The following is a 17383-nucleotide window of genomic DNA, read 5'->3' on the forward strand; positions in this document are numbered from 1 at the left end:
TAAATCGTTTAATGTAAATGAGATTTAATGTAAAAAATTAGTTGATATCAGCGACCTCTATAGGATTTCCTTTTTTTGTAGTACATAAATGCAACTTTTTATTCATCGCTTATTGTAAGTAAGTTTAAACAATAATTTGTATATACCAATTCGATTAACATAAATTTTTATAAATTACCTATTCAAAAATCTATATCTTTAAAATTTATATTTTTAAACTTCACTAATGACGCTGTGAAGTTAGTTATTGAAATTGTTGTCAATTTACTTAACCTCAATCGATTCAAATCCCGCCGAACTTTTAATCGTCATATTTAATTGTGAGCCGATTGATATTCAAACCAACAGCTCAAATCGGGTCTAATCCTACGACTACTAAAGGTTGTAGTTAATAATTTGTGCTATTAAAACGTGGTTAAATATGAACCTTAAAAAAATAGTTGTAATGAAAAGATGGTCAGTTTATTAACTTGTCAGTTTTTTAAATAAAATTCTAACAAAATATTCGTTTTTACTATTGTTACAGATAAAGCTGATTTAATTCGACACTGCTATAACCGGTGAACTAAGTAATATCAAAACTTGTCGGGAACATGGACAACGAACCGTCCACTAGCACAGCTTCAGGTTTATCTCCGAGGGATGTTACCAGTGTTGATGCTAAAACCAAAGAAAAAGATTCTAAGAAAGAAAAAGCCCTTGAAGGAATTAAGCAGGTTTTGAATATGAGCGAAACTTATTCCAAGTTTTATAATGATAAGTTAACAACTAGTAGGTAAGTGAATTTAATATAATTTTTAAATGTAATTGTGTGTATGTTAAAGATGTAAATTAATATGATACATATATTAATTTATACTTGAAACATTGTTGAAATAATCTCGATAAAAGGAAAAGTTGGCCTTTTAAAACTGGTAAATCCAGTTCACCTAACAAAAAGTATTTTATTCAATAAACAGGGAATATATGTATGTTATGTGTAATGGATGTTTAATGAAATTTGTATGCAAGAAGTTAAATCCACCTACAAGATTTAAATTAATAAATTTTCAATTTTCAACAATGTTACATTGAGATGAAAAGAAATTGCAGCCTTAATTTTTTGGGAGTGTACGTACCTAAATGTATTACAATTACTAAAAAGTCAAATTTACTTTTTTTTTAAATCAAATATTAGAAAAACATAAGACATAACAAGACTAAAAATTGTACAATAACTACATTTTTCTCATAACATTTGTTTCAACATGTTATTTATACTTTATTCATACTATCAACCATTACAAAGAGTTATAAAACTTTATTGCAACGAGTTACTTTTCATGACAACACATGAGATCGAACAATGAAGTGTATTCTATACAGGGTGTTTCAGGTTTTTGTAGCAGGATAAATAACAGTTGATAAGTCTTTTAAAATGAACACAAAAACTTCATATGACAGGTTGACAAACGTTTTGTTTTGGAGATACGGGCTGTTCAAATTAAATTTCTAAATAGATTTTTATTTAATATAACGTGTATTTCAACCGAATGTGTATATGGCTTTTTGAATAAAAAACCATATTCTCTGTACTTTTTAAGCAAAAAGGGTACTCTTATCAAAATTCGCTAAAGTTTATCGTTTTCAAGATAATCAATGTTTTTAGAGGATAGTTAAAGATAGTTAAAATAATGTGTGACATGGAAACGAAGTAAGTAAATTAACTAACGTTTTATTTTATTAATGTTTTTTAATCTAAATAATAAAAGAAAAAAATTAAAGAAATTGTTGAAAATGTAAAAAATTTTGCTTGCATAATTCTCACCGACGAATTATAGATCGAGTAATAGTATTTAAGAACGGCCTTATGTCATTACAAGCATTCCTAATCCTATTAAAAGTTCATCCCTTGTATGAACAGGTGTCTCATACAATTTTAATTTCAAATATTTCCACACAAAAAAGTCTAAAGCATTAAGATCTGTAGATCGTGGGGCCATGCGACTTTAACAGTCGATAGATCTTTTAAAATTCATGACCAAGCCATCTTGCAAGAAAATGGCTGTCTAGCCAATTTCTTACCACCGTACCATGATAAGCTGCACAATCATTAAGTTGAAATCAGGCCATTCTTCTTAAAGCTAAATCAATGTCATCCCACATATTGGCATCTTCATCTACCAAAAATTACAAGAACGCCGGAGCGGTTAGTTGTGGTAGCAAAAAGTATGGCTCGAAAAGATGATTATTATAAACACCTACCCAGACATTGACACTAAATTCGTGTTGGAAGTTTCGTGGCCGAATTGCGTAGGGATACCAAAATATGTAAATTGTGTCAGTTTACAATCCCACACCTTGTGAAACACGATTCATCTTTCCACAACATTATTTAAAAAAATCTCGATTGTTGGCTGATGCTTTAGCAATCCACCGACAAAACGTTACACGCCGTTCTTCATCGCCTGGTTGCAATCCTTGTAAGGGTTGTTAATGATAAGCATGTCTACGATCATGTTTTAAAAGGCGATAAAAAAAGGCGCCCTAGAAATTCGTAAGGCATTCGAAACTCTGGCTTTCACGGCCGGTGTGAATTAAACTAAAATTAGAACTAAAACTAGAACTAACACTAGAAATTTTCGGGTTTTGCCGTGCGTCTTTTAAGAAAAGGTTTGACGTTTCGGATGCCATGTTGCAACCTTCTTCAGAAACTGGTTCGAAGACTTCGAACTAAATGGTCTATATTGAATAATAAAAAGCGGATTATCTTGAAAACGATCAACTTTAGCACATTTTGATAAGAGTACAGTTTTTGCTTAAAAAAGTACCTAGAGAATAAGAATTTTTATTCAAAAAGCCAAAAAGTATACTGTCAGAAAAGTTATTGTTATTGTAATCCGTAAAGAATACGTTACAGAGCGCCCCTCCACCGGACTCTATAATCCAAATTTGAATAGAATCGGTTGAAATACACGCGTAATATTAAATAAAAATCTATTTAGAAATTTAATTTAAACAGCCCGTATCTCCAAAACAAAACGTATGTCAACCTGTCATATGAAGTTATTGTGTTAATTTTAAAAGATTTATCAACTGTTACTTATCCTGCTACAAAAACCTGAAACACTCTGTATATGGTGAGGACGCTTTCTTTTTTCTTTTTTTGGTAATTTATTATAAATGAATATTTTTAATAATAATTTTTAATTTATTTATTACAAATAAAGTCCTTATATTTACTTGAAACCCGTTTTTGTGTTGTTGGTCGAGCTTTCTCAATTGTCCCACTCGTCACCACTCTTTCTTCATTCTCACTCACCAGTTCATTCTGTCTTCCATTCCCATCAGTAAAAGCTGCCATCACTTCACCAGTCTCTCTCGATTCCCCCCACTAAAGATGATGACGATTCCGGCTGCTCTGGAAAAGCCGTAGTCTGTTGTTCAAACGGTGATCTCTTCACAGGTGATATCGGTTTAATATATATTAAGCTTCTTCTATATTTGTTGCCATTCACTTCAACAACGTACGGTGTAGGTGACTAAGTTTTGCTACTTTCCGGACTTATCTGAGCAGCTATTGGCTGTCCAATTTGTAAATTAGGCAATGATTTGCATGCTTTATCATAACAATATTTTATGTTTTGTTTATTATTTTCTATTATGTCAGGTATATTCGTTATTACTTCAGGTTTGTAATTTTTTATGGTACAAGGTGTTAGAGTTCTAGTTTGTCTAGAGAATATTCTTTCCAATTTTATTTGGTCTTCATTATTTTCGTCAGATTTTCGTATAAGCTTTTTCAATTTTTACTGTGGCTTCCGCTTTTCCATTGGATTGCGGATAGTGCGGTGAAGATGTTATGTGCTGAATATCCCAGTGTTTTGCAAAATTTTGGAAATGTTTGTTAACAAAATTCGTTGCATTATCGCTGTATAAACATTGCGGTATACCATGTCTACTGAAGTTCTTTTTACAGATATTAATCATTACATCAGCTGATAATTTTTTTAAGATGTCCAGTTCGAAATAATCGGAATAATGATCCACTGTAACTAGAAAATATCTCTTCTTTTTCTTAAATTCGATAGTAAGTACGTCTTAAGATACATGTTGAAATGCGTACTCTGGGATTGCATGTGTCTGCATTGGCAGTTTTATTTGAAATGATGAATACTTTATACATATCGAACATTCTAATTATTCTCTCATAACTCTTGCTTTCGTCTGGTTTTAATCCTTTATTTGTCAAGATATGACCATAAAAAAGAACAGAATCCTTGCAAAGTCGCAACTTATCTTTGTTTAATTTACAATTTTGTTTATAAAGACGCATTTACAAATTTTCTAATTTTTTGTGACTTTTGTGAAGGTCGTGACTTTGTATATTTCACTTGACACATCTCCTTCATTCCTATTCTCGGGTTTTTTCTAAGTTTAGGTGATACAATAACTGTTAAAACTTTAATTCATATCTGTTTCAATACATCATTTTATTTTACAATCCATAAATGACATGTCAAAATTTGAATGTTATTTTGAATGTGTTTCCTAACCTCAACTTTATGCAACGAGACTCCTGATGATGGTCTAGGCCGAAACCAGTAGAGTTAGTAAGTTTGTTAAATATATTGGAGTAAAAACATTGTTTATTTTACAATCTATCACATAAGTATAGGAATTATTTCAATTTTTTGGTTTTTATACATTTTCAGCATAATATATTCCTACAAATATTAGAATTTAGAGTTTAATAATAGTTTCTTTGCCAACATATTGACTTCTCTGGTTAGACTACACTCTAATACACATTTTAAGTTAAAAATATTTTAAATATTTCGATTGTTTAAACGTGATAAAATGTTTCGTGACTTAAGTTAATTTTTAAACAAACTAATTTTTTATGAGCGTCTATTTCAAAATTTCAATAATACATTTGTCGTATAAATTATGTTAAAAATTTCTCTGTTTTATAACCTTTCAAATGAGATATTGACTAAATGAAATTCAATTCGTTAATAATTATAAATCATCAATTATACCGGGTGTCCCGTTATGGGTACGGAGCAGCTGTATCTCGACAACGGCAAGGCCTAGAGGTTTGGGAAAAAATCCTTATAGGCGAAGTGGGCAAGAGAAATAACTGGAAATTATCTTGAAGTTCGTAATTCGACCGCTAGGGGGGCGTCACTCCCATAGAGAAACATAAAATTTCACACCTTATTTCTTTATGTAGGTAAGATAAAGGCGCACCAACTTAAAAGTAAGCACATTCTCATGAGAATCTAGTTACTGTAGAGAGCTCTATGTTGTGCTCATCACACAGGCTTTTGTATGACATTTTACACAGAAGGATTTCGTCATTCGTCGATTAGAGGAGGGACAAATGGCCCAAATCTCTTTTTTTAGGATTTTTTATTTGTTTAGTATAGTCCTCATTAATAACCCGCACCGGCTTAGGCATTGGTATTTCAAGTGTATCTGTTAACTGACTTTCGACAAGAACAATTTCGTCGTCAATCATTTTTTTGATAGTGCTACTTTGGTGCACATTATATTTTCCAGTTTTATAAACCAAACATAACACCAAGAAACAACAATACAATTCCATTACATAACGCATCTTGGAAATTCCAAAGTTACGCAAAAGCTCTGCTCCGTCGTTTCGACGACGTACAATTAAAAAAAATCATACTTACGTGATGCGTTATTAGCTGCATTTCCGCACACACCAATGACTTGACCACGGCTTGAACTATACGGAAAACGAGCACAAAACAAGCAACAACAAGAATTCTTTCCAACAAGTTTTAAATACAGGGTGATTTATAACATACGGAGCAGATTAAAAGGGTAGGTACTAGGAGCCAAATTGAAGATATTTTTCTAATAAAATTTTGACCACAACTTAATAATCACAAAGATATAGAACGTTAAAGTTGAAGTAATGGTCGAGCATTTTTTACCATATACGGTATTACACTACGCTTAAATTCAAACTGCGAATATTTCGGGGTTACTTAAACAATGCATAATTAATAAAAATAATAAAATCTTTATACCATAGCAGTTACGGCTATTTAAAAATTTGTTAAAACGCTCAAACGGTGGTGTTTGTTTATTGAGAACCGCTGATACCATGTTTTTATTGCTGCCAATCCAGTTGATTTGGTTACTTAGCAACGGACAAGTATTTTAATTATTCTTTACTGAATATCAGCGGTTCTCAAAAATGGACGTTAAATTATTTAAAAAATTAACATGCGATATCTATGTAACTATTAAGTTTTTAACAAAACATTATTAAGAAAATCTCTTCAGTTTTACCTCCAGTACCTACTCTTTTAGTCTGCTCCGTATGTTATAAATCACTCTGTATATGCATGTCGTTGGTTCGATAAAGCATAGCCGTCCACGGTTAAAATAATTATTTATATTACAAGTGGGCTAGAAACATAATTACAGTACGAGTGTGGAGAAGCCACTCTAGCCCACGTGTGATATACAGCATTTTATTTACGACTGCTAAAAATTACTAAAAAATCAATTCTTTAAGAAAGTCTATTTGACATTTATAAAAATATTTTGAAATGATTGTTGACAATTTTGAATTGTTTGAATTGGTTGAACAGTTTTCACTCTGTATCATATATTTGTATTTTGTTAATTTCTCTTTCTTCAGTAGTTTCTTGTTTCGGTTCTTTGAGAGTAACCACTTGACTAACGTAATCTGATAAACGGAAATTTATGGAAACCGTTTTAATGTCCAGATCACTGACATTCGGGAACACATAATCAACACAGGTAGAATAAGCTACTCCAATTCGTAATTGTTCTTTGATTGAACCCTCGAACCCTCCTCTCCCCGCAGGGCTGGATTTCATCAATCTGCTGCTTATCTCCGTACTTGGCCGACTTCCTGACGTTCTCAAGGACTCAATTAGTCGCCCTGGTAGACACCTCTTTCTACTTTAATTGTTTCACCGGTCTTATTTTAATTTCTGACACGGATATTCCAATTTTTAATTAGTTGGTTAATAATTTTTAATTAATTGGTAGTGTTCAGATCATTCTCCTTAAGCTCTCGTAAGATACAGAGTCGTACGCTTTTTTAAAATCGTATCATGCCACATAGTGCTGCCGTTATCTGTTGCCCCTAGCTTATTGTACGAGCGCTTTGTGTATCATCAGCTCATGCGGCACTGTTCCCCAAACTCCTGGTCTCGCCAGCTGCTCTTTGAGTATCTCCGGGTTTAAAACATTTTTTCCGCGACTATCATTTTTGTCAACAGTATGTAGAATAAAAAAAATGTAACGCTTTTAAACATTCAACATAAGAAACGTCAATTACTAAGTAAATTAGTAATGTATACTAATTTTTTTTTAGTTTATTTATACAACCATTTCTTTTGTTAGTTGGTTTTCAACTCATGAATAAATAAAATAACTTATTTATCTATAAGTTTTATATTCGTATTAACCTCTTCCCCTAACTTCCAGCCCTTATACCCATTTTCAAACATTTTTACTTCACATATATAAATAGTATATTATTATACGAGCATATAATTAACCTGAGTAGCTCATTATATATGAGTAGAATACTATACTTTGTCCACGACTACTATTGAATTTGATTCCATAAATTTATTTTAAACAACTTTATTTATCAATATTTTATTTATAACATTTTAACATTAACAAAAAAAATCAAAGATATTTGCGATAGTAATTATTTGTTATAAAACTATTGATCTTATTTATTTACTTTAATTGTAATATTTGTATTTGAGCAATGAGTAATATTGAAAAACGGTACTTAGCGAGTTTATGTCTAAATCAATATTTAGTTTGCTTATAGAACTAATCTGATTGAGATTTTCAGTTTGGTAGTTACATATTATAGTAGTCTCTTGTATCGAGTTCCATATTTTATGAGCTGTATCCATTTTTATTTTTATGGACTCATCAATGTAGCCTTTCGATTGTGGATTTCCAACACCCGTGTATCTTTAGTGTTGTTATGTCTCCACCTACATCGACGAGTAAGGTTGCAGACGATCTGCGGAAACTGTGTCCAGAATATTTCTCGGCATTTGGCAGTTTCAAAAACTCAGCTTTTTGTCTTCCAATTTTTGTGAATTTGTTAATACCGATCTTTTGTGAAGTGCCGGACGGAGATCGATGTATTTTTTACAAATCGGGTAAAAATTATCAGTACTAGTAAATTTTCTACTAATTTTTGTTTTGGTATTGGGCACGTTTACCAAAAAGGCTGATCCAAGGTCTTTTATGTCTTCTATTAAAAATGAACATCAAAAATGTACTTTTTCCCCAAACTTTCAACCCCTAAAACTCGGCTCAGAGGTTTTTACCGTACCTATAAAAAAATACGTAAATCTTATTTTGGTCCATTTTATGGCTGTACCAAATTTCATCGAAATCGGTGTGCTTCGTCCTTACTTTCCTTGTCAGTTGATTAAAGGCATCAGTGACGGAATGAATAAGTTGATCGATATTAGAAGCATCAGTTTAGTATTGAAGTATCTGTATGGCATTGAAAAAACAGAGATTTATTATATTAGTGTCAGGACTGTTAGGAGGTGTACGACTATTAGACCAAGGCCATTTAACTTCAATTTCAGGCAGAAGTTTATCCACTATCGTGTTTCTGTATTCACTCTTAATCACAGATTCAATGACATTGAGCCCCAGCTGGACGATTTTTGCTTCTACGTTTGGCTGGTTCTTGTTTTATAAATGACCAAATACCTCCTTTTCCCATCAAACCACTAATTGCACGGCAATTGGTCAACCGTGGACGAGTAACAGCAGCCAAAAACATAACCCTTGTGATGAATCTCTTATTTTTGCATGTTTGATAAGGTTCATTTTTTATCGAACCATGTTTCAGTTGATCATTTATACTTACCTCTGGATAATGGTACACACTTTGGCGCATTTCTTGCGTTACATATGGCCTTTTTCTTTGTGCTGCAAGATCTGCATCTTCTACTCGTTCCATTATGTGGCCACACCGGTATTTTTACAAATAGTAAGACAACATAAAATTTTTAAGTATCTACTCAAACGTCAAGTTGATGCGTTAACATTCTTTAACAACATACAAATGTAAATTTTGACGTAAGTCACTTTTTGGAACACAAAATTGTAACTTCTATTTCGCGACATTGCGTTGGTAAGTTTTGCGAATTCGGGAAATGGGACACTTATTTTGGGACAGAGGGAGTACAATAATAACGGTGGTTGGTGTAACTGTGTAAAATACAAAAGTGGACATGGTTCCAAATAATCTCACCTGACGATATACCGCTTAAATATATATATGAAGCTGCGCTGCCCACAAAGTTTAATTTAAAATTTTCTCCTTTTCTTGTGACAGAAATGTTTTGACATATCCGATATGGTCTATTCAATTTTTATTTATATACATACATGTACAAAGTAAAATAAATAATATACATATTATGTACAATATAATATTAATTATTCATTGCCCAAACTCCAATTCTCCGGGATCCTACATGGACCTTATTATTTTAATTTTTTCTTGCACCTCGTAATTTTGTAGATGGGGAATGGAAATTTTGAAGATATATATCTTAATTACCGGTGCTCCAACTTTCACCGGTATATCTATTGTTGTGGTAACTTTCCCGTGGAGAAGACGGGTTGACCAGCTCTTATCGAAATGTGTTTCCCCGTAGTTGAAGTAAAATCAAAATTCATCAAACCTCTTCCAAACCGTAACTTTTTCCATCCCTTCTCTGTTGCTCCCGTCGCCTCTAGTATAGTTTTTAAAGTCCAGTAAACAACCATATCGTGCGTTGGAGTGTCTCCGTACTTCAACAACCACTTCGTCTCATATCCCCCGCGTCCCCCATGTTTCCCGGATTCCCTCTAAGGGTGAAGATTTGCTCTTATGACGCTGTCACAATCACTTGGAGCTTCCTCCAATCCAGGAACCTCGACCTCAACCCGGGGAACGTGATACCTTTTGATGCTTGATGACGAACTTTGGGCAGTACATGTTGGCGTCCACTTATCCCTTCTTTTCCCCGAACTTTCTCTGCACGTTGTAGTTACTAATCGCAGTTCTTTCTGATCGTCTCGTACCTGGTTTTTAATTCTGAATAGGATCGCAGATAAAATTTTAACTACAATCTGCCTGATGTTACCATCGATACTCTTACATTTCTTTAGGGTAGTTGTCACGCTCTCTTCTCGACACAGGTTACCTATCACATAAACTGCCATGAGGATTACAGTCGTGTTGAAGACCTTTTTTTTTGGATCGTTGTCAGTCCTGAACTCATTATTTCGTTCGTTTTCTCTTCAATCTTGATCTTATCATAATTCCGCTGCGAGTCTCGTCCCGTCTGTTCGATTCTCACATACTTGTAACTTTCCCTGATATAATGGTATACTAATTTTGGGGTCAGTGTTGATCTTAATTATTTTTCTCGCCGTCAGGAGAGTAAATAACAACGGACTTAAGCAGTCGGCCTGGTAAACACGTACCATGCCACATAGTGCTGCCGTTGTCTATTCCTAGCTTCTTGGACGAGCGCTTTGTCTACGATCAGCTCCTGCACTGTTCCCTATACTCCTGGTCTCGCCAGCTGCTCCCCGGGTATCAGCCTCCCTCATTAATCCTTCAACGACTTTGGTTAGTATCGTAGTCGGTCTATAGTCTGTATTCAGGATCGCAATTGGCCGGAATTTTGCAGGGTCATTTGGTGGTCTTTCCGTATGGATCAGGGTTCTCCGGAACCGGAACTGGTATTCTCTAGAGATACATTTCGTAACAAATTTGGTCAGAATTTCTCTCGCTGCAGGAAAGATCTTATACAGGAAATAGAGAATATTGTCATGACCCGGTGTCTTCCAAGGAACAGCTGTTTTAATGGCCACCCTAACTGGTGGGGGTTTGGTTCCGTGTAAGTTGGAGGAAATCATCCAGTATTGGGGTGTTGTTTGGTTCCTCCTTCTTCTTATAAAGGTTTGAGAAGTACTCTGTAGAGTTATCCAGCACTGGCTGTTCATTGGTCTTCTTAACTCTCAAGGTAGGTGTATTTTCGAAAGCTATCTGTTGTTTGACCTTCTTGTACCTTTTCTTTTCCCACTCAATCGTCTTCATCAGTGCCTTGATTTGGTCTTCGATGGTTATTACACAGGAAAAAATATAGAGTAAAAATCAACTCTAAAACATGGTTCAGATCGGTCCAATTTATTTAGAGTTATTTTTTTGCACTATATAGTGTAGGTGAATAGATTAAAAATTTACACTAAATAGTGAGAAGATGGTGTTTATTAAATAGTGTAAAATCGATACTCTATAACAGTGTATTATATGTAATCTAACTAGATGTTGTCGTGACTCTAATTAGATACATTTCTAATCTAATCAGTGTAAATTATTAAAAATTCGCTCTAATTTTACTCTATTAATTGATGAAATATCACTAAATAGTGTGTATCTTACACTTATTAGTGTTAATTTTTAATAGGAAGTGGAGTATTTTTAGGGAAGTTTTACGTTTGTAATAAAAATCAAAATTATAAAATATTTGTTTTTATTTTTACTTGTAATATATTGTTATAACTTAAATTTAAAAAAATTAAATTCTGTTTATATACATATATAATACTTAATTCATTTTAAAGTTTCCACCGAGTCACCATCAAAACTGCATCTAATGAGTCTTCTATAAGTTTCCTATTTGTATAGTTACACCAAGTTGCACATTTTTACCAATCTTCACAAGGAACTTGTATGTAAAATCTTCCGGAAGTTCCACTAATTTCACATCATGAATGTTTTATTTTGGCAAACATAATTAAAATAAAAATAATCGTTCTTTCTGTCTATTTCGCGTAAATCAGGTCTCGATAGCGTCTCGTTTAGTAGATGACCGTTAAATTTTAGCTGTATCACACCACATGTTGATCACGTGGTATCAACGAGTAATCCCGAGCAAAATCGTGCGGTGCCTACGAAGTACCCGAAGGAAAAGTACTCTCCTTTAGGGAACTGTAAAAACTACTCTATTAAGTGAATAATTTATGAACTCTATATTAATATTAAATATAGTGTACATTAGAGTTATTTTTACCATGTGATATTACAATTTTTACTCTAATTCTTTTTACCAACTACTCTAAAATTTTTACACGACACAATTTTTTCCTGTGTATGTAGTATAGGGAGAGATCTTATATTTCCTTAGAATACGTTGTTGCTGGTTCTGCTCCTTAGTGAACGGGTGGCCTTTATTATTTTGGATCTGTTTTACTAATGTCAACATAAGTTGAAACTTTCCCAGTCTTTCAACTGACCCCACGAATCGTGGTATAGGTTTGGGATCCATAATTTTGCCACTTTAAAAAAATTGCCACTTTAATGTTTTTCCGTCTTTTTGCCATATTTCTGGTACTGGTCTCTATTTCCTTTATCTTTGCCTTGAAAATATTATTAATAGCTTTGGTTTTTGGACAATTCTCACCTACCCTGAACCTCTCTAATCCTTTGAGTTTTTTGTTGGAATGTACGAGGTTATAAATTCGGTTATAGAACTTTGTATAATCTTCCGAGTTGTGTGTTTTATCTGCCTCAACGGTAAAGGAGTTCTCACGAATAGATGTTCTTATAGAATTTTCCTGCCTTGCTTCTGGTATGGGCCTGTGTACCTGACTATCAGTACTGCTATTCGGTAGAGTCGGGTACGACTGGTAATGCCGTTCTCACTCTTGGACGCTCGGTGTAAATAGATTTCGGGCGTTATGCCCGAAATATTATGAGACTGAAAGAGCGTTATGCTCTTTCAGTCTCATCATCGTCTCTAGCCTCTTTTTTTAATTCTAATGCCTTTTTCTTAATTGCTGCTGGGGACCACCGCCCAAGTAATTCGGCGGCAGTTCCTACAATAGCTGCCTGCCTACCGCTCTTCCGGGGTTTTTTAAAAGACGGCGTTCACCCTTCTGACTTCGTGTGTTCGCCATGTTGCCATCTTCTTCCGCAATAGGTTTCGCAAACCATTCGGTACCCAGCTCCAGTAGATTCTAAGGACTATGCACGATCGCTACTTCCTCAAATTAATTAACGTAATTGGTCACAATCGGTAAGTTTGGCGATGGTGGATTCTATGTTCATCGTTCAATATGAATATTAATAAAACTCTGGGTTAACGATGAAAATGGTTTATTTTATTTTAAATTCGGTGCTACATGTTTCGGAATTATCTTATTCCTTCATCGAGCACGACGTCAATGTTGAGGAGTTAAAATTAATTGTTTCGTTAAATGAATCAAGGACATATCAACAGCATAAAGTTTCAAGAAAACTTTTCTTTAAAGAATATCTCTCTCCAAAAAAGTATCGATCTACACGTGTTTTATAGTTAAGAAAATACTTTTCTATCAAAATTAACATAACACACTATTCCATTTAAAAAAAAAAAAAAAAAAAATTATTAAAATTAAACTCAGTCAGAGTCCATGTGTTGAGCACAAATGGAAAAATTGAACTGTTCTAGCTTCTTGGACGAGCGCTTTGTCCAGGATCAACCCCTGCACTGTTCCCCATACTCCTGGTCTCGCCAGCTGCTTCTTGGGTATCAGCCCCCCCACAGCCCCCTCATAAATCCTGCTACAATTTTGGTTAGTATCTTATAGTCTGCATTCAGGATCGCAATTGGCCTGAAGTTTGCAGGGTCATTTGTTGGTAATTCCTTATGGATCAGGGTTATTGTTCCCATTACAACTTCCATTCGGAACTGGTATTCTCCGGAGATACATTTCGTAACAAATTCGATCAGAAATTCTCTCGCTGCGGGTCTACTGTCGTGACCCGATGTCTTCCAAGGAACAGCTGCTTTAGTGGCCATTTCTATTTTTCCCTTTACGGCTGTAATCTCCACTTCCTGATTGGTGGGGGTTTGGTTCCGTGTCAGTTGGAGGAAATCATACAGGTTTGAGAAGTACTCGGTAGAGGTTTCCAACACTGGCTGTTCGTTGGTCTCCTTAACCTTAACCCTCAAAGTAGGGCTATTTTCGAAAGCTATCCATTGTTTGACCTCCTGGTACCTTTTCTTTTCGCTCAGGTAATTTGACGGCAGTAGTTCCTGCAATAGCGGCGTGTCTTCTGAATTTTTTTAGAAGACGGCGATCACGCTTCTGACTTCGTGTGTTCGCCATGTTCCCATCTTCTTCCGCTATAGGTACCGCAAACCATCCAGTACCCAGGCCTAGTAGAGCGTAAGGACTATGCACAATCGCTACTTTCTCAAATTAGTTAACGTAATTGATCACAATCGTTAAGCACTTTCAGTCGACTTGCTGATCTACTCTCATCGTATTAAAATACTTCGCTAGTGATGCAGTAATTTCCGGAAGAGATGTTTTTATATATCCGATATGGTCTATTAATTTTTATTTATATACATCTACAAAGCTAAATAAATAATATATTATGTACAATATAATATTAATAATTCATTGTCCCAAAATCCAATTCTTTGGGATCACACACGGACCTTACTTCCCCATATGCTTCATTAATTCCCCGCTGGTTAACAGGTTATGGATGGTGTTCTTGCAGGCGCCTACTTCTTCTAATAATTTGGTTAACTTTTTGTGTGTTTCATTTACCAGTATTTCCCCATTGGTACCAATCAGGAAAATCCCAAGCTCCACTGGGCATTTCTGTTCTAGGCTCAGTTCGTGAGTGATGTTCAGGTTTCTGCCAATCGCGTCGCAAATTTTATGGTCGATGTCGTCTACTGAATTTTTCGTGTATTTTATTTTAATTTTTTCTTACACCTCGTAATTTTGTAGATCTGGAATGGAAATTTCGAAGATATATATATCTTAATTGTCGGTTCTTCGACTTTCACCAGTATATCTGGTTTGTTGTGGTGTAACTACCTCCAGGTGAAGACGGGTTGACCAGCTCTTATCGAAATGTGTTTCCCCGTAGTTGAAGTGAAATCAAAATTCATCGCACCACTTCCAAACCGTAACTTTTTCCATCCCTCCTCTGTTGCTCCCGTCGCCTCTAGTATCATTTTCAAGGTCCAGTAAACAACCATATCGTGCCTCGGAGTGTAAGAATGTCCTCGGCATGTGGACAGAATGTGATACGCTGTCTCCGTACTTCCACAACCCCTCCGACATACCTCCGCATACCCCATGTTTCCCGGATTCCCTCTAAGGGCGAAGATTTCCTCTTCTGACGCTGCCACAATCAGTTGGAGCTTCCTCGAATCTAGGAACCTCGATCTCGACCCGAGGAACGTGATTACCTTTTGATATTTGATGACCAACTTGGGCTAATACATCTTGGCTGTCCACCTATCCGTTCTTTTTCCCAGCACGACTTCTCTAAGTCTTTTGATGTCGTCCTTGCATGCCGTCGGGGAACCCGGTGCATCTCGTTCTAGAGCAACCAGTCCGAACTTCCTCTGCACGTGGTTGTAGTCACTAATCGAGGTTCTTCTCTTAGATATGTCGAGCTTTCTGATCGTCTCGTATGTGGTTTTTAATTCCGGACAGGATCGCAGGTACCAGTACCTTCGTATATACTGGGTCATGGTTTCTACCTTGAGTGACATGAAACCCAATCCGCCCAAGGTCTCAGGAAGATAAAACCTTTCGTTGGACGTGGTACTCGACTTGATTAAATTTCTAACTGCGATCTGCCTGATGTTATCATCGATGGTCTTGCACTTCTTTTGGGTAGTTGTCACGCTCTCTTCGGGACACAGGTTGCTTATCACATAGACCGCCATGGGGATTACAGTCGTATTGAAGGTCTTCTTCTTTTGGGTCGTTGTCAGTCCTGTCGGTGTTTTTTCCTTTATGTGGTTCAAAAAGCTTCTCATTTCGGTCATGGCAATATGAACTCATTATTCCGTTGGTTTTCTCTTCAATCTTGGCCTTGATTTTATCATAATTCCCCTGCGAGTCTCGCCCTGTCTGTTCGATTCCCATATGTTTGTAGCTTTCCCTAATATAGGGTATGAAAGTCAAGTCTTCTTCCAACTGGACTTCATCAATTTTCTGGTTGTATGCGTACTTGGCCGACTTCCTGACGTTCAACTCCATGCCTAACTCTGCTGCCCCATCTTTAATTAGCGCGGAGACTCTGTCTAGTGCCCTGGCGCTACTTGTGTGGCACTTGATGTCGTCCATGTACGCTATTATTGCCGTTCTTCCGCGCGACGCACTACTACTCTTGGGATCCGTCTTGATCTTATTTATTACTCCCGCCGTCAGAGACGCCGTGGTAGACACCCCTTTCTACTTTAATTGTTTCACCGGTCTTATTTTTGTTTCTGACACGGATATTCCAATTTTTAATCATGGCCAGGATCAGGTTTTGGATGTTTTGTGCAGTAGGTAGTGCTCTAATCATTCTCCTTAGGCTCTTGTGAGATACCGAGTCGTACGCTTTTTTAAAATCGTACCATGCCACATAGTGCTGCCGTTGTCTGTTCCTAGCTTCTTGGACGAGCGCTTTGTCTAGGATCAACCCCTGCACTGTACCCCATACTCCTGGTCTCGCTAGCTGCTCCCTGGGTATCAGCTCCCCCACAGCCTCTCTCATCAATCCTGCAACGACTTTGGTTAGTATTTTGTAATCTGTATTCAGGATCGCAATTGGCCTGAAGTTTGCAGGGTCATTTGTTGGTCCTTCCTTATGGATGAGGGTTATTGTTCCCATCACATCTTCCGCTCTAAACCGATATTCTCCGGAGATACATTTCGTGACAAATTCGGTTAGAATTTGTCACGAGTAATATTAATTATTGTATCTTTTCGAAAACTGATGTAAGTAATTTAAATCATACTGTTCTTCTTGAGCCATATATGTAATTCATGAACGCTTCATGCAAAGAGGTAAAAAGTAACGGTAGTACATTGTTTTACTATAAAATATCTATTAAAAATCCTATTAGCAGTAATTTCCGGAAGAGATGTTTTTATATATCCGATATGGTCTAGTGGCTAGGATACCTGGCTTTCACCCAGGAGGCTCGGGTTCGATTCCCGGTATCGGAAGCTTTTTCTTTTTTTTCAATCTTTATTCTGATTTTTATTTTATATTTCAAATTAATATTTTACGTATTTACACAAACAACTTAATATTAAATTTTGATAGCTTTAGTGCTTTCAGAAAGAATTGATCTTACTTAACTCTAGCGACTAGGCCAACTAGGGTTTTCGCTAAACCGAGTTAAAAATTTGCGTAAACCGAATTTGCGTCGTGAATGTCGTGATCAGGTGTGTTGTCATGCGTTTCCCATAAACTGCCTTCCTTTCCTGGGTGACTAGAGCAGAGATTAGGATATAAATCAAGTTCTTCATTCGGTGTTTTTTTTTC

At 35.6% G+C, this 17383-nt stretch overlaps 1 protein-coding gene and 1 non-coding gene across 3 annotated transcripts in view; both read left to right on the top strand.

Annotated features, from left to right (window-relative positions):
• Positions 1–95: 95 nt before the first annotated feature.
• Positions 96–17383, top strand: part of LOC111419061 (lymphoid-specific helicase-like) — a 58600-nt gene continuing 41312 nt past the window's right edge. The window contains exons 1-2 of one of the 2 annotated variants that reach the window (XM_071196933.1): positions 96–114; positions 527–775. In XM_071196933.1, the coding sequence (XP_071053034.1) occupies positions 594–775 (182 nt within the window). In that variant the 5' untranslated portion in view covers positions 96–114; positions 527–593. Of the gene's footprint in view, positions 115–256; positions 457–526; positions 776–17383 lie in introns of those variants that run through there. The other variant, XM_023051814.2, reaches the window with a different exon arrangement.
• On the top strand, positions 16990–17061 carry TRNAE-UUC (transfer RNA glutamic acid (anticodon UUC)). Its single transcript has one exon. It is a non-coding gene; the product is annotated as a tRNA-Glu (tRNA).

This window comes from Onthophagus taurus, chromosome 6, assembly GCF_036711975.1.
Source record: "Onthophagus taurus isolate NC chromosome 6, IU_Otau_3.0, whole genome shotgun sequence".
In the NCBI taxonomy this organism is placed as follows: Eukaryota; Metazoa; Arthropoda; class Insecta; order Coleoptera; family Scarabaeidae; genus Onthophagus; species Onthophagus taurus.